At 39.5% G+C, this 17,879-nt stretch overlaps 1 protein-coding gene across 1 annotated transcript; it reads right to left on the reverse strand.

Moving 5' to 3' along the window:
* Positions 1 to 400: 400 nt before the first annotated feature.
* On the reverse strand, positions 401 to 17,387 carry gpr137c (G protein-coupled receptor 137c). The gene is made up of 8 exons (XM_012850513.3): positions 16,577 to 17,387; positions 8,700 to 8,749; positions 8,426 to 8,533; positions 8,162 to 8,300; positions 6,827 to 6,976; positions 4,880 to 5,005; positions 4,655 to 4,779; positions 401 to 3,499 (listed from the first exon to the last, which is right to left on the reverse strand). The coding sequence occupies exons 1-8, from the start codon at positions 16,949 to 16,951 to the stop codon at positions 3,214 to 3,216; spliced, it is 1,359 nt and encodes a 452-aa protein (XP_012705967.2). The 5' UTR covers positions 16,952 to 17,387; the 3' UTR covers positions 401 to 3,213.
* Positions 17,388 to 17,879: the final 492 nt, after the last annotated feature.

A 17,879-nucleotide genomic window follows, 5' to 3' on the forward strand; every position in this document is an offset into this window, starting at 1 on the left:
TACCAACTTTTTCATTTGTAAACAAGGTCCACTTACCCTGCTGCATCTCCATTTACCCCACGTTTAGCAGGTTTTACAGGATAATCAGTCTAATGCAATGTTAGGGTGAGTAACTTTACATTTGTTCTAGCTAAACAGTGTGACAAGCTCAAGAATAGCTCCCTGTCATACAGGTAGGACAGCAACCCTGCCCGGTCATGCTCTTGCCGACCCATGGGCCTCTTCAGTAGCAATTAGCCTCCTAATCTTATTAGTCCATAAAATCTGCCTCATGACAGGCTGTGTATACTGGTGGGAGAGGTCAGAACCGGTCAAACTCTCACCAGCAGAAACAATATATTATGCAGCGGTTTGATTACCAGTTATGTTTGACATTTCATATTTACTACTATTGTCTAAACAGTGCAGTAGATCTTTATTAAAACATGGTTTAAAACATGGTAGTGCTTTTCTTGCATACATCATTAGTGATCTGTAGCACAGGTTACATTCATTATGGCCACGGATATAACCATCAGTTCCATAGAACAATTGATAGGGAAATTATCACTGCATTTCCTGTATAGCAGACGATAAAAAAAAAAAAAAAAACACTTTCACACAAATAATACCAGATTTGATAGAGAAATTGTGACAGATTCTGCGCACAGACGCGGGAACATGCATTTTTGCGCTGTTGTTGAAAAGCTGGATCCAACGACGACAACTTCAGCTCTTTCACTGGATTTTAAGAGTCCGACATAACTCGCCGACGCGAGCGATGAGATCTCGAAGCACAAACAGCAGCATAAACAACGGAAACTTTCGCAGATCAGACCTTAAGTTTGCGTGATATCAGTGAGCCTTTCTTGGCAATTAAACACAGATGAAGTGATTTTGGTTCAAGAAGTGGGCCGTAAACAACACGACAAAACAAAAAAAAAAGTACAAGCTGTCATAAGATTCAGAAAACTTGTGAAGTAAAAACAACAAAAACGTAGGAAGGAAGCAGGAAACGCATAAAACTACAAAAATCAGTTAGAAAAAAAAAATCTGATTAAAATAAAAGTGATGTATAAAAGCTGACTAAACCTTGTAGACTAATGTTGAAAATACACACACACACCACTTACAATAAAAATATCGCAACACGCATATAAAACTGATTTGCATGGAAACAGACAAAGCATACATTATTTGACTAATTTTTGTGCAAAAATATTTTCTTTAAGGAATGCAACTTTTTTTATATGACAAAATGTGATGGCACATTGACATTTCCTTCCTCGTAGGATAAATAAAACAGAGTACATACAATTACAGATGAAAATATAAAGATATGAGAAGAAAAACCTACATTCCAGGCTCAAAAGCCTTTTTCTCTGAAGGTGATCTTCCACTAAGTGCAAATTTCTGCCTCACAGCTCACAAAAATCTGATTACAAAGGTTCTTTTGGTCACAAATAAGCTTCAAGGATCCCTCCGTCTCATACTTTGTAGCTGAATGCGGGTATGTTTTCTGAAAACAGACAAAGCTGTATGTTTAAACCCAAACATTCACCAACTTGAAATGATTTGCAAACTCCAGTCTTCATATACTGTGTAATTATGATTAAGGAATCCTGGTTATAATTGACCAAGAAAACTGAAGATATGGTTTAGTCAGTCAACAGAGGAAACCAGGCTATGAGAGCAAACACCAAATCACACCTGGCAGCTAGCTAGATATAAATGTTACACAGATCTATGGGCTTTAAGAAGTACACATTGATAACAGGAGAGCTTATATGTCACACAGAGCAATTCTGCGGAGGGTCTGATTTAGCCTCTGTAATGTGCTTGCTCATTTTTTCATATTTTTTTTAACACTTTGTGTGTTGCAACAGAATTCTCTTCAAATTTGATTACAATGATTGCATTGACTTCAATGACACAGTATTACCAATTGTTTTAGTTTTAAATTAATATTTTTTCCCTTTTCGCTAATTTAACAGGGCTAATAATCCCAGCTTCAACAGCCGTTATCAAGCCAGCTGGCTCTGGCTAGTTCCTTACTTTTTTTTATTTACACTTTGGTTTTTGTGTTGTAAAATAATTCAGGTCAAGTTGATAACAGTAATATGCATGCAACAACACAATTCTACAAATCTCTTTTTTAAACTTTTTTTTTCTTTTAACACCGGCAAATTAGCGCTTGTATTAGATCAGAACTTCATCCTAGTTTGATGAGAATAATAAATTGGCTTCAGCGATACAATGTTAACTTTTTGTCCATTTTAGATTTTCATAGTTTTTTTTTGTAATGGCTAACTGCTAACCGTGCTAACACTCCTGACTTTAGCAGTCAATTGCAAATTAGCACTGGCTAATAGCTTATGACATTTTTTCAAATTTTCTCGCTGTGAACTTGTCTAATCCCTAACAATGCTTTTAACAATTTTTACTTTGTGTCACCAGAGTTCAGTCTCAGTTTGAGAAAAGAAATGAACTGACTTTAGTGACACAAGGTCAGTAATTTCTTTTGTTTTCAATTTTTTTTAATTTGGCTAACTGGTAGCAATGCTAACTCCCTGCTTCAGCAGCTATCAGCAAGTTAGCATGAGCTAATTCCTAACAAAAACTTTCCCCATTTTTTCTGTGTAGCAACAGAACTCAATCACAGTTTAATAAAAGCAATACATTGGGTTCAACATTACAATATTATACTTGATTTTGAGATTTTGATTTTAGTTTCATATTGGTTTGAGTTAAAAAAGCTCAAACAGGACTAAAACATTTTGTTTGAGAACAGTGTCGCTCTGGCCTGAACTGTTGACTGACAGCTTTAGGAATAGCAAATGAGTCTCAAACAAGTGGCTGCTACGCAGCTTTCATGTTTCCAAACCATTGAAAGTTAAAAGTGGAATGATTTCCTGGTCACTAATAATTCCAGTCTCGATTTTACCCTTACCAAAGATTTTGAGAGAAATGTTTTCAGTTTTCATGCTTTCCATCCATTTGGGGTTGGTAAATGCTACTCATCTGTGCTGATGTTCTCAAAAAAGCTGGTGGTCTTGTTGTTCCGACTTTCCTGCTTAATATGTCGCCACATTTTTACACAGCTGTTGAAGCAGTTGTGTGGGCAGGACTTTTAATTGAAAAATACTAAGTTTGATGCAGCAGGATAAGGAAAGTGGGACAAAAGAAGGAAATCATTTGTAATCTGTCTCGTCCAAAGTCTACAATGGTTCCTGTTCAATTTTGTGGGGTGCAGAAATACGTCTGCGATCCGCAGTAATAATTCTGCGGCGTGGAATAATAGTTACTGTGTTGATGATGCTGGTAGTTGTTGTTCTGTGGGGTCGAGTAGTAATTGTGATGGTGATGATGATGACTCTGAATGTTTTCTTGGGCAAACAGGAGCGGCGCCGTGGAAGGTGGTGGCTGCTGTGCGGAGGCCACCCCTGGTGCTAAACTCCCGTTGCGCTGGATGGAGCCGTACCAGCTGGATGTTGCCAACTGAGGCGTGGTGGATAGGAGACTGGGAATGAGAGTGATAAAAAGGTTATCAAAAGTCAATTATTCATGAGGTTATTGAAAAAAACAAGTTGGCCAAAGAACAAAACTGCGCAGTAATGCGATGTAATTAAACACAGTGTAGAGTGTATTGACGATGTCCTATTGTGAGAGGGCAGAATCAGAATAAGCTTTAATAGCCAGGTTTGTGTGCACAAACAAGGAATTTGACTTTAGTTCCACTTTGACCCCAAAGAAGAGATTTAAAGTGTAAATCTATATAAAAAGAGAAATATAAATAGATTTTTTAAAAATATGTATCTATACATTGTTTTTATAAAAGAGGAACTCATAGTTGGATTGGTGCAGGTATGCATGGCAGCAGGAACTTTGACTGTTAAAAGGGAACATATCATGCAGCATCCACCTTTTTAGCCCTTAAATCATTTTTCTGTGTACTTGGAGTCTCTGGGAGCGCAGAAAAACTGAATTCAGTCTCTCAAGGTGCTGCGTAGATATCTCTATATTCTGTTTGGGTCATATTTTTCAATCTGTTCGTTTTCTCAATTCCCTGTTACGTATTCTGCACAATAACGTCAAAGTATTTGATGCTGAGCTGCTAAACAAGGTCATGGATGTCCATCTAACCAATTTTGCGAAGCCACATTTTTATTTCACTTTGCGACTTTGTAGTCCAAGCTCAAGGATGCTGAAGCTACAAGTGAATAAATAAAAATGTTCGGTTGTTGGGCGAATTAGTCCTCACAATTCACATAAATTATGTAATTAGCACTCTGTAGCGCCAACCCAACGGTAAAAGTCCAAACAGTTTGTGTTCAGGGTGCGTGAGGTCTGCAGAGATGTTAGCTACAGTTCCTGAAACAAAGGCCAGCCCTGATCATCCTCTCTACAGATCAAATTAGTTATTATAGTTTTAAAAAGTCAGTTTGTTTTTAACATTACTTCCCTTTTCAATATTTAGTGTTTGTAGACAAAATGTGAAAACATGAAATACTTCCTCCATAACAATGCTGTTCTTGTCTGTATGGTGTATATCACCAACAGACATACTGAACCACAGGAAACTGTCTTTTGGTGCATGTTGACTTTTACATATTAAGCTTTTATTGGTTTTGGTTCTTTCTGTTCTGGTAATTACGGACATTGTGTGTGTGCTCACCTCGCCCGATCAGATCTGCTATTGATGCTCCTGGACAGGTCATCATCACTATCGTACCGTCGGGGGTTGTCAAAGAAATACGCTCTGGAGCTGAAACTGTGGCTGTTGATCATGCCACCCGGGGCCTGAAAGACACACCGCAGAGGAATTTAGTCCACTTTGGACATCGGTTCAAGCTGTGAGGAAGGTCTACACCATGACTTGTCTCCGAGTTGATCAGTTTACCAGGTTTTGGTGGGGTCTTTGGACTCTAAAGAAAACCACCACTAAGCTGGTGGGCAGCAGCTCCCAGAAGAACAAAATAATCCCAAACACAATGTAGGCTTCACCGCTGATCTTCTGTATGTCGGCCTTTGAAAACACAAACACACACACATTTTGCACTATGAATACTGAACCGAGCAAACAGAGAGAAACAAAAAAAAAAAAAAACATTGTTCTGAGAGTGGAATTACAATGCCTTGTAAAAGGATTCATCTGTCATATTTTTCAAGCTACAACCACAAGCTGCAAAGTATTTTACTGAGATTTAGACTAACACAAAGTAGTTCATAACTGGGAAGTAGTATGACACTATTTGTCAACTAAAATAGTGATGTGAAAAGAGACGCATTAATTCATACTCAGTTCCCCTTATTCTGAATAGAAAAGAAGAGAAGCGAATGGTTTAGATCAAAGTATATTCATATGTTAGAATGGCTCAGTTAAAGTCATCTAAATCCTGTTGGGAATCTGTGGCAAGTGTTGAAAGTTGATATTCACAGGTGCTCTCCGTCCAATCTGACCTAAATCCATATTTGGGCAAAGCTGGTAGAGACATACCCCAAAAGACGTGCAAAATAGTAACTCAGGAAGACTAAATATAAATGAGCAACGCACTTCAAATGTTTTCTTACATTTCTAATTTAAGCCTCCCTAAAGCATAATGCTGGCACCAGCTTTTTTCACTGTGGGCATGGTGTGTTCAGGGTCATGTGCAGTGTTAAGATTCCCGCCACACAACGTTTTTATCTGCAAGAGTCTTTGAGCACCGTGTGTCTTTTCTATTCCATTTACCAATTACTTCTAATTTGTGTTGGTCCATCACACAAAAAGCCCTAATTGCTGCATTTTACCTAAGGGTAGTTGAATATTAAAAAAACAAACAAAAAAAAAAACAGACATGATCTTTTTATGAAGTTTTCTAGAAAAAAAAATCCAGACTGTTTTTATTTCTTCAAGTTCTTAAAAAGTGAACTTGTTTGTGCAATTACTAGTCTCTCTCCCTGCTGGCCATTATACCACTTCACTGTGGCTGCTTTTTTGGATAGATCAGGATACTTTTTTTATACAGTCTGATATTTATATACTGACTCAAAATGTACAACACAGACATGATAAGTGGCACGTGAATATATATTTCTCATACTGCTAAAACTCATCCAACATCTCACAGAAAATTTGCCTAAATCAAATACAGGACTCATAACATCAATCAGAGACACACCAATGTTCAACAATTGACATGAAAATAAGTAAAATCATGCTACCTTGTTGGGATGACAGCTGATTTGTAGAGAATAAAGTCATCGTGTTTAAAGCCAGATTATTGAATGATAGTTTAGGTCTATATTGTACGACACACAGCCACAAGTATGCAGAAGGAAATCCTTCAAAATGCGTTGTCTGTCTCAAGGCCTGCACCCTCTCTGATGTAGGTCAGGATACACAGACATGGTTATTTATAGCCAGACAAAGCCCTTTACGCTGCTAAGCACTCCTTCACTAATTCTCCAAACATAGGTCGTATCTGCACTCAAAACACCCCAGCTACATAAAATATTTGCTGTTCCATATTTCTCACTAACCTCAATGTATTTTACTGGAATTTCATATTACAGATCAACACAAGGTAGTGAGTGCATCAGAGTGAGGAGGAAGGAAATGCATGGTTTCCGAATGTTTTTACAAATAGAAATGTGTGTGGTGTGCATTTGTATTCAGCCCCCCTGCAACGATGTCCATCAATAACATTTTCCAGTTATGCACTACTTTGTCTTGGTTTGCCGCTTGAAATCCCAATGAAACGCGTTTAAAATGTCTGGCTGTCGTGTGACCCAAATGTGGAAAAGTTCAAGCAGTATGAACAGTTTTGCGAGGCACTGTGAAAACTGAACACAGATGTGGCATCACCTGATCCGAGACGCTGTACCAGCCATAACTAAAGGGGTTGGGTCTGTCCTGTGGCGACAGGGTCACCACCACTAGGTTGTAACAGGCCCTGGAAGTGTAGAGGAGAATCACCACAGCCCCTACGGCAGTCGCTTGGCACACTGATGTTCCCTGGCAGGGAGATACGTTGCGTCAGGACAAGCTACAGCTCCAAAACACTTCATCTTGGCCAACAAGCATTACTGACTGATTATAAGACAGAAACACAAATTAAGCATATTACCATGTTTTGGGAGGGCTTATACATGTGAGTGCTAATACATTTTCTCCAATACATTTCAATGAGAAACGTCAAGACGCTCTGGCTAGCGGCTAATAGTAAGCACGGATTTAGTGAGAATTAGGACTGTCAGGCTGTTAGCTTGGTTTACAAGCTGCTTCCTGTATATATGACATTTGAACCAGGCAATGAATTTTCACCCACAGTATTTGGACTTGAAAGGTAGATAGAAATGACAGCTGCAGCAGAATAAAATCAACTGCCTCGTTGTGGCTGGCTCCAAAACAGTTGAAAAAAGAACACACAAAATATGTAAATTATATTTAAAATGGTGAACAAAATTTGGCACTTTTCATTTGTCTTGGAAGTTGGATCTCAGACCTTACAATTATGTCCATTTGTTCCAGATACAAGTCAAAAAACTTGTGGGATTTGCTAGTAGCTGTGCTCAACAACCAGGCTAACAAAGTTAGCGGTACAAGCTAATGATTTATTTCTTTGCATTTTGTACATTCAAACAATGCAGCAGCATGTTGTCAGAGTCAAAGTGAATATGCTACTGCTTACTGTATTACCGTAACTATCAATGCCATTCAAACGCGACAGAGCCATTTTAGATAATGAAGTTGGAGACAAACTTTTGCCATTCCAAATCAGAGTTCTGACTTCTGATAGCATTCCAGTTAATTTTCCAGATTGGGACTTTAAATGTCTGACTTTTAAAATACAGCAGCCATTTTGATTTTCAACTTGGGGTAGGCAAAAAAAATCTCCATGTTTCTAAATTAAGAGTTCTGACTATTGGGGGCGTTCTGGTTAATTCTCTGACTTCCCATTTGGAAATTCCCACTTCCAAATGAAAAACTGATTGGTCCCAGGGTCAGTTCCTTAATAATTTTTTAATTCTCCTGTTCTTAGTGTTATATTGCCAAGTTCCGCTAACTTAGAGAAGAGTCAAATGTTGTCCAACAGAACATAACTTTGAAAAAGCGCTTTATCCAATGTCTAAAAATGCAGTTTTACAAGAATTTTCCTAAAAAACAAAAAGCAAAAGAAAATCATGCCTTTCTATCTACCTTAGACTCGAGGTAAACGTTGGCAGAAGACATCTTGGCGATCTTGAAGATGCACACAGCAAGAGATATGGCACACAGGACAAAGAGACTGTCGTTGATCAGGACCCGAGCCAGGACGGCATGTCTGATCCTCCCGTCACTGTACGACAAAGAGTTTACAATGACACATTCGAGTATGCGCGGGAATTTCTTTTTACTCAAGATGCAAGAGAAAACCTGTGTTGTGTAAGCTCGGATATGAAATGACTAAAAATGTTTGCCTACCTTGGTGGTTCAGAGCGCATCAGAGCTCCTTGAACTAGCAACGCGCACGTTAGATTCACCACCAGGAAAAATATACTGAGACACAGGAAGAACAAACGCAGAGGAACCCTAAGGAGAGAAAAGTTGGGTAAAAATAAGAAACGACTATATCCGCAAGTACAAATGACCCTATATCCACAGAAGAACGCAGTATAAAGGGTGATGATTGTGATCAATTATCAAAATTATTCAAGAATGCCCTGTTTTTTCATTCCTAAACAATTAGAGGACTTACTTGTATTTGGTGAGCTCAGGTGAATACTTGGCTTTAGCTTTAAACATCACCTGGAGAAAGAAAAATGTGGAAAAAAAAATTACACAGAGTACACAAGTCCCACTGAATGTTAGACGAGTACAGAAAGCAGGGGGGGGGGGCGGTTTTAGAACGAGGGTGTGAGTTAACAAAGCTCGAGGAGATTCCTGGAGGTCACTGAAATAAGCAAACACTCGCATACAGTAAAAAGGCTGAATTATTTCAGAAATAAGTGGTCCCGAATGAAATTTTTAAAATAAGAGGATCCCATATTCTGTTTCTGAGATTTTACTGCTCTCACTACAAACTCTGTTGAGAAGAAGAAAAAAAAACAGTTGCTTACAAATATGCTCCACATACCCTCAAATCCATCCTGAGGAGCTCAGGGGGCATCCTAATAAGATCAGATAACCACCATAGCCGACTCCTCTTAATGTGGAGAAGCATGGGCTCAAATCTCAGCTTCGTCTGGACGACTGTAGCATTAAACTAAAGCCAAGCCACTCTATGAATCACTTAGGAATCTTATTCTTTGTTCATAATCTTAATCTTACGGCCAGAGATAAAGCATTCACACCGTAAATCAAGAGGTTCGTCTTAGTTTAGCTCCTCCTCCAATGTGGCAGACCAGAGCAAAAGCCTTATTATTGGAGATCGGTCTGTTGTGCTTCTGCTCTATCCTACTAGTACTAATAAACGAGACACCCAAATTTCTTTGTTTGGGAAGAAGTTCCACTTTTTTTGCAGATGAGATCCATAGCCTCAGACCTAAATGAGCTGATTCATCTGAACTGTTTCACCTCACACACAGGTTTTAAATTTTTTGCCTTCATGTTTATTGAATCGTGTCAAAAATACTCAATGGTGTGGGGGCTATTTTAGTATCGATTGAGCATTGTTTTAAGACCACAGCACTACTATTGAGTTATGTTGCCGACCATGTCCATCCCTTTATGACCTCTTTATGAAAAGCCATGTTGAGACACCTACTTCCAGCAGGACACTGCACTATGTAACAAGGCTCGAATCATGTCCAACTTGTTTTTTTTTTCAACAAGACACTGGGCTCACTGCACTCCAAAAACCTGCATAATCGCCATATTACAAATAAATATCACACCTTTGGGCTATGTAATGGCAAATTCACATCATGGTTGCAACCCAGACAAATCTGCAGCAAATGCGTGAAGCTATCGTGTGAAGAACATCTCGTGCAAACCATGGTTTCACGTCAAAAGAGTTTGCTGGTAAAGTCTCAAAAGTAGACCGTCATCAGCGTAAAAATTATATGCAATATTCAGTCCTTCAATTATAATACTCTGAAATAAAGGAATTGACAGGACAGGTTACTAGTGACTCAAATGTTCAGACGCAAAACTGTTCATAAGTCCAATGTCCAATCCAGTTTGCTCTTGTTTTGTAACAACTTGATTTTGAAAGAGGTTCCCTTAAATTGTTTATTCAGCGCTTGGAAAGCACACACGGGTGACATTTATCATCTTTTTGGAGAGTACAAGCATTTTAGTTGATTTAAAAAAAAAAAAGAGAGAGAGATTTCTGAAACACATTTTATGCTGATCACATCCTTAAATATCCTTAAAATACATCAGCAACATTTAGTTTAAACAAACCAACACCCACTCACATGATCAGGCAGCATGCTGAAAGTAGGCCACAGTGGGGTAATTTGTAACCAAGAGATGAAGCAAGCAACCAACAAGGCAATTCAGCAAGGGTTGTATACTTTCTGTGCGTTATATGTGTGAACGCACTTCACGTTACGTATGTATCCTTTTAGCGCGCAAAGAATGTCTGGGTCTTATCTCAGCAAATGCAACCAATTACGAACTAGACCATCTGCTCCTTTAGTAAAAGGTCGACTAAAACAAAGAGAAGTAGCTCACAGGTCAAGACTTGGAACTGACTCATCAGAAAAGCAGTATTTCCACAGATGCACGTGTGTTAGGCAGCTGTGGCACAGTGTTCGTCAGCTTTCAACCCCCCTTCAATGCCCTCAGTGACTTTGAGGGTAAACCTTAGTGCCTTTGTCTGATCAACACAACATTTAGCTCAAATCCTTCATCACCAGTTAGCGTTAATGAGCTGATTACAGGTAGCTCAAATTTACGATGACTTATTGTCATCATTGAGCAAAGAGGAGCATAATTAACAAAAACTATTGGAAGCATTGGTTATTTTAGCCACGTGCTGGTTACAATTAGGGCTGAACGATTTAGCAAAATAATCTAATTGTGATTTTTTTTATTTAATATTGCGATTTAATGCGATTTTTTCCCCAGTTTAATTTATCACGTCTTTTCAAACATATACAAACAACAAATCAGTCTGTTTCCTCGCCGTGCGGATTAGTTTCTAAAAGACCCGCAGCATCTAAACTCGGAGCAGAAATAATTGCGTTCTGCCTACAATATATTTCAACCAAAATTGCAATTTTGACTTTTGTCTGCATTAACCACAAGCAAGAAAAATGTTCTCTAAAAAAAGATGTTTGTAAAGAAGGACTATTTAAAACAAGAACTTTTAATGTTTCTATTAATCAGAATATTATTCAAGAGAACAGCTTTTAATTGATTTGGACATCAAGCCTTGAACATAAAGTGTAGCCAGTCATTATATTAAACTGATTGACCAGAACTTATGATTATATAAACTCTAATACAAGTAAAATAATTAGATTATCTCACTGCTGCAACTGTCTTCCCTTCCATGTGGAGCAAATCCACTTTAAACATTTTAAGGACACCTAATGGACGTGTCTAATTCACTGATTGTTAATAGCCAAAAATTGCAGACTGCGATTTGGAAATTGCATTTTTTTTTAAAATCGCGATTACATTGAAAATGCAATTAATTGTTCAGCCCTAGTTACAATTATCAAGGTTTTCAAAAAGTTGGCTTCAAAACTGCTAACGCTTTTGTTCCTGCTGTTGTTAATAATTTTAATGATAATAAATCAAAGACGTTGATGCACTCTGACAGTCAACTGGTTGAAAGGAGCCTTACATCAGCGGGGGTTTTCTTTGGTACCTTTACAAGGGTCTGAACAGCAAGAATGTGTCATAGTCTGCCCTATAAGCACTGGAAAATTACTAAGTTCTCTAGAAATTTTCAAAGTTATTTTAATAACAGTAGGAATAATTATCCTTTTTGTGTTTTTAAATGAGAACATGCTGTATAATTTTGCTTTCGATTTTTGTGGAAATACAGAAAAAACGCGAAGTCATAATACAGCATGAATCTCATACCAGCCCAGGCCTAGATTCGTTTATGGTTATATTATGGTGCAAAATGCAAACTATATCTTGAGATCAAATGCATTCAGAGCGCAAAGAATTGAGTTGAGAACAATAAACTGTAAATCCTTTAATTACCAAATTAATAAAAATTAAATTAGGACATGGTAGGACTTCTTAGATTATCTTTATGATGATGCTGTCATAGCCGAGATCTATTAAGCTGTTTTCTTTTTTCAAAAAGAAGGAAATATATTGTTTGTTTATGTAGAAATGTTGACAAGTGCATTCATGTTAGGTAGAGGTAGTCCTTTGTGGCATCCTGCATGCTTTAGATACGTTTCCCGTTCCAACGCGGAGCCTTTAACGGATCATCGATGTCTTCCCATTAAATTCTGCAAAAGCTCATCAATTTTCCACCCACTTTACGAAAATGCGTTGATGCAGGGAATCCTCTGTATGTCGTCGTAGGTGAGTGGGATGCGGAGACCGGAGCAGAAATAGTGTGTGGTATTTTTAGAAAAATCATGAGCTTTTCCACACCTAACCAGTTAGTTAACGAGCCAAAGTCCCCTGAAGAAACAGTGTCTGCATCAGCCGTTAAGCAAAGATATCCAAGCCTGCGGAATAGTATAGCACTGTATGTGGTGGCTGCTGCTTTTAAACGTTGTACCATTTGATTTTAATCTTATTAAAAGTTTGCAAATTGGAATACTTTATGGCATATCAGAACATCATCTACAAAGCCAAAAGAAGAACGTCTAGCCATATTTTTTAATACAGTAATAAACCATGCCAGTCAAATATCTTTCGAAGTTTTTAGTTACCAGAATAAATTAAAATAAATGCTATTACTATTAGTTCTTAAAGGGGTTTTGACCCATTTTGGGGTGACAAAAATACAGATATTTGCTACACTCACACTGTATTCAATTTATCCTAAGAAGCAATAGGTTCTTTTTCTTATGGGAAAAAAAAGGCTGAAAATTTAAGTGGAGGATACTGCAGAAAACCGACCGATCTGAACGAGAGCGGCTGCACGGCAAAGAAGCATATTACTGAATTTTTTGCTTCCGGAAAGGAAGCTTTCAGCAGAAAATTTGAAGGAACTGCTCTATTTCTGTCTTTTCTGAGAATCTCAACCCGGCTATGCTTTAAATGGAAGGTCACACATGAGCAGAAATTGTGTGTTGACTGCATTTTGACTGTAAGCCTCATTAGCCCTGACCAGTGACCAGCTGGTTGGAAGTAAAAAAAATAAAAAAATAATCTTCTTCCAATCAGTGAATGCACCATATGAAAGCAAACATCAACATTTCAGATTTGAAGTTGCTGAGCGAAAAAGGCTCGTTGTTTTTTTTTTTTCTGTGCCAGTAAGTGCCTAAATTGAAAACAGGGCAGTCCAAACAGTGTTAAAAGCTTTATAAAAGGAAACGGCATGTTTACATCATGAGACGTGCTTGTAGTTCATTCAGGCTGCGAAAAAGCAGGACTTTTACCAGATAACAAGAAGGCCAAAAGGTAAAGTAGCCTTGTATTTTTTTTTTTTTAGTTTTGCTGTATGGCAAATGTATTATTTCAAATTACTTTGAAAGTAAATACAAAGTATTGGTGTCCATCAAACCCCTGATTTTAAGAAGGAAAAGTCCTGCCCCGTTTGCTCTAAATTTTTTTTTAAAAAAACCCTCTTTCTGCCTTAAATTTAACATGAGTTTAATTCAATCTGAGAGCAGAGTTAATGCAGACCATGTTAGTGTTTAAATTCTGCAAAGCTTGAATGAAACACGCGCCACGTTTTCTTACTCTGCTGTCAGATTTAATGATGCTCACTCAAAGATCTTCTGCTCCAGCTTGCGGCTTCCTCATAACGCACAAACTTCCTCACAGAATAAGTGAGACAAACACACTTTGTTTGTCTCCATTCATCAATATTTCTTTTGTCTTCTAGGATTATATTGTTACGCTACTTATACAGCTAATTACAGGTAATGCAATCCCCGATGTGTGACTGTGACAGAGGTTTAAAGGACATAGCTACAACTTGTAGCTATGTAGCTAGCTCTAAAAATCAAAATGTATGCTGATGATATTTAAGAATATTTTTTAATCCCCCAATTTTTTAACCTGATCACTAATCGGTAAAGTTGCAAACTCAACTCAGTTTTTCTTTATTTTAAAATATGTTAAAACCACGGTTTACAGTAATTACTAGAATTTTGTTCTAATATAATTTTATGTTCTAACTGGAATGGACCCAAAATGGGTATCAGCTGATCAAAGCTTTACAAAAACTGGAGATCGGTAATCAGCCAGAAAACTCGACTTTCTTGTGCGAATCTGAGCAGCCGCCGTCATAAAAACCACAGCGTGTTTAAGAGTTCAACAACAGCCTCCAGTCTGAGCTGCGGAACAAAATGGGAATCTGACACATTAGTCAGACCTGATGTAGCCAGACGTATAAAACCAGAACCAGGAAGGGTTTCTTCTCTGAGCTGGCCTGGTCACATGCTCCCCTGACACTGAGATAAACACGCTTTAACAGACATAATGACAGCAATGAGCAGCCATGCTGGACTGACATTATACGATAGGAAAAGAAAGAGACTGTTTTCATGCAAAGCAGAAATTTGAATTCTATCTTCAATCTACTGACTTTTTAATTTTTAGTATGGATGCAAATATTGGCCCGAGGTCAGCAGATGGGCGACGGTGTTTGTTCAGCAGTCATGTGACACCGTGAGTTGCATTTGCAAATCACCAGTCAGCCAGTGAGGCAAGCTTCCCTTCCTTTTCACCCTGAACGTGCATTTTGACCACGCTTCTCCAGAAGAAGGTGCTCCTCAGACAAATCAGTCTTTGACATTTGAAGTGTGCAGGTGTTGAGCTGCACACCGGGTTCCCATCCCCCCCCTTTTTACATACATTTTAGCAACTACACATTGTATACTTGAACATTTGCTTGAGTAGAGTCTACTTAGCGGTCATAAGCATCAGTGATGTGCAGATGTACCAACCACTGCATTCTGGTCTATCTGCAGAGATTTGATGGTGCCTGCTGGGAGACCTTTAAGAAGAACAAGGCTGGATTTGACTGCACCAAGGGTTCAGCGTTAGGTTAGCTGATCCAGCTTGACAACTCAGGTGCAAAACAGCACGACTGGTCCAAAATGGTGGGAAACGGGGGCGATCGGTGAGGAATGTTGACGCCAAGGTTAGCTGTAACCTTCACTTCTTGACCTTTTTCACTTTTTTTTAATGTTACAACCAGAGTGCGAAATACGGGGGGGTCCGGGGGGGGCTCGACCCCCCCCCCGATTAACCTATGAGACCCCCTCAAAGCCTCAAAAGCTAAATTTAAAGGGGGTCTTAAATTGTATCAAAAAAATCTAAAAATGAAATATTTTTTTGTCACTAATGGTCACTAAAATTTTTTAAGCTCAACATGTCAAGTATTTAAAATTCAAAACATTTATTGACAAATATCAGAATTAGAATCAGACATACTTTAATGATCCCAGGGGGAAATATGTTCTTTTTTATGCCATGTGGAGCCAGCCAATCCTATTCGCGGATGCAAATTAGGCATGTGCGCACCAAACAGAAGAATAACGTAACGTTGACAACAATTAATACTAAAAATGTTTAAGTTTTAGTATTAGGGACTGATCTTATCTGTTGTGCCTGTGCACTTTATCTGTTTCACTGTTGGTGAATGAGAAACGTCCTCTCTAGTCCTTGTATGTCTGGTGAATGTGAAGAATTGACATTAAAGCTAACTTTGACTTTGACATTATAATGTTATAGGCCTACTGCATATTGAGAAAATTTACATCGTTATTGCGCAACAATCGGGAGATGGGGACCCCCACCAAATATTGACAGGTATTTCGCACACTGGTTACAACCACAAGCTGCGGTCTATTCGTGGGGGATTTTATGCGGTAGGCCAACACAAAAGTAGTCCATAACCATTGGTAGGAAACGATAAATGGCTGCCAACTACCGTACAAATAATAGTCTAAAAAGTGTGGACCTCTATCGGGTTTCCTTGCAGGATTGCTCTGCATCCATCAACCAACATGGTGATCGTCACCATGTTTCATCACGGGGGTGATGTTGTGTGCTTTAGTTTCCCACCACATACAGGCCATAAAGCTCAATTTTGGCCAGAGCTCCGTCTTCCACGTGTTTTGCTGCGTCTGCTGGATTGCTCGCGTTACATCTTCTTCTTCTTGGCACTGTTCCTTAAAAAGGCCAGATTTGTGGAATGTCCGACTCATATATTCACCCTGTCAGCAGATCCTCCGGCATGACCTGTGGATCTCTACAGCTCCTCCAGAGTCACAACGTGCCTCTTGGCTTCATCTCTGCTCAATGCCCTCCTGCAATGCTCTTTTCAATTTAATGTGGGTCTTTGTAATTTAAATTAAGTCCAAATGCCACACACAACTAAAGCATTAGCCATTGTTACAGCAAATTTAACCGTTTTTTTTCCCCCCCGCAGGACAGCGGGTCATGAAATGCGAAATCTGACTATGCACAATGGGCAGAAAACTGCGTGCTCAGCTGCTTTGATGAGATCGTGGTGCACAGAAACGCACATACCTGTGTGAAGTAGAGGTTGAGCAGACAGAGTGTGAAGAACTGCAGGCAGACGGGGCAGCAGTAGAGCAGCCAGTAGGCCAGAGGCTGCAGCTGGTTGGCCTGCACCACATTTTTAAAGTAGAAAGAGAAGAGGGTCGTCCGCAGCGCTGCCCACAGCAGGCACAGGAACAAAAACACGCTCTGGTAGCTGAAGCGCTTGTGGCCGTAATGCAGGATGAGCCAGAGCTGCAGGTAGACGAAAACAAAGAGGAAAGAGTAGAGGACGGTGTAGACGGCGGTCAAACTGAGCTCCAGCGTTGGGGAGATCGCATCTCCGGGTGACTCCGTCAGCGAGGTAAACAAATCGGAATCGACCTCCTCTCCTGGCGAAAACATCTCCGCTCATGCGACCCGAGATGCGAAAAAAAAAAGGGGGCTAAAAGTGGGTCGGATCGGGGTTACATTCACCGTGGATGGCAAAAGGGCGACGATATTCGAGCGCAAAAATGAGATAAAAACAGTTTCTTTTAAAAAGAAGCGACATCATTAACCTGAGAACGGGGCTTCGGATTGGAATAGGCTAGTGAATAACTAAAGGATTCGACATTTAAAGGGCGCTAAGTACAAAAACAACAACAAGAAGGAGCGAAAGAAAACAAGAGAGGTGCCTCTGTGATTGTCTGCAAAGCTGCTCTCTGCAAAAAAACAACTTGAGGGGGGGGGGAAACCTCCCGATCAGCTGTGATGCAGTTTCTAGACCAACCCCTTGGTACGAACGAGAGAGGAAACTGGCTCTCTCCGGTCGCCATTTTGGCTCAGGGTGTCCATTAACTCCGTCGAGAGACAGCTGCGCGTTGAGCCGCAGCCTCGAGCTAGTTTCCGAGCAACATTTCCTGATTGAGCAAAACACAGACCACGCCCCCGTTTTCATTCTGCAATTCTATTGGCTAATCCTGCAACCAGCCTCCACAACATACCCACCCCATTGGCTTGTAATGATGTCAGCTGTGAACGTGCACGACGCCCCTTTATAAGACATTTACGCCTGATAGTCTGGTAGACTCGATTCGATTGGGGACCAGAACTGCAACGTGTTACTATTTTCAGCGGACGCTATTTGCTTTCACTCAGCACGAGCCAAACAAACCGAAGCTTTTGACCAAACATGTTCCCCTCCCCGCCTGCGGTGGCGCTCCACCAAAAAACCACTGAAGGAAACAGGTTGGCCAACGAGGCCGCGCGACTTCCTCTGCCGCGAAATGTGAAAAATGGAATGGCAACAGATTTCAGCGGTGTTGTTGCTATGCTTTCTATGGCATATGTG

Source organism: Fundulus heteroclitus, chromosome 24 (assembly GCF_011125445.2).
Source record: "Fundulus heteroclitus isolate FHET01 chromosome 24, MU-UCD_Fhet_4.1, whole genome shotgun sequence".
NCBI classification, from domain to species: Eukaryota; Metazoa; Chordata; class Actinopteri; order Cyprinodontiformes; family Fundulidae; genus Fundulus; species Fundulus heteroclitus.

Coding starts and splice junctions, on each gene's coding strand:
- gpr137c (XM_012850513.3), bottom strand. CDS start 16,951: ATGTTTTCGCCAGGAGAGGAGGTCGATTCCGATTTGTTTACCTCGCTG. Junction 8,750..16,576: donor TCAACCTCTACTTCACACAG/GTATGTGCGTTT, acceptor TTCTTTCTCCAG/GTGATGTTTAAAGCTAAAGC. Junction 3,500..4,654: donor AGCAGATCTGATCGGGCGAG/GTGAGCACACAC, acceptor TCTCATTCCCAG/TCTCCTATCCACCACGCCTC.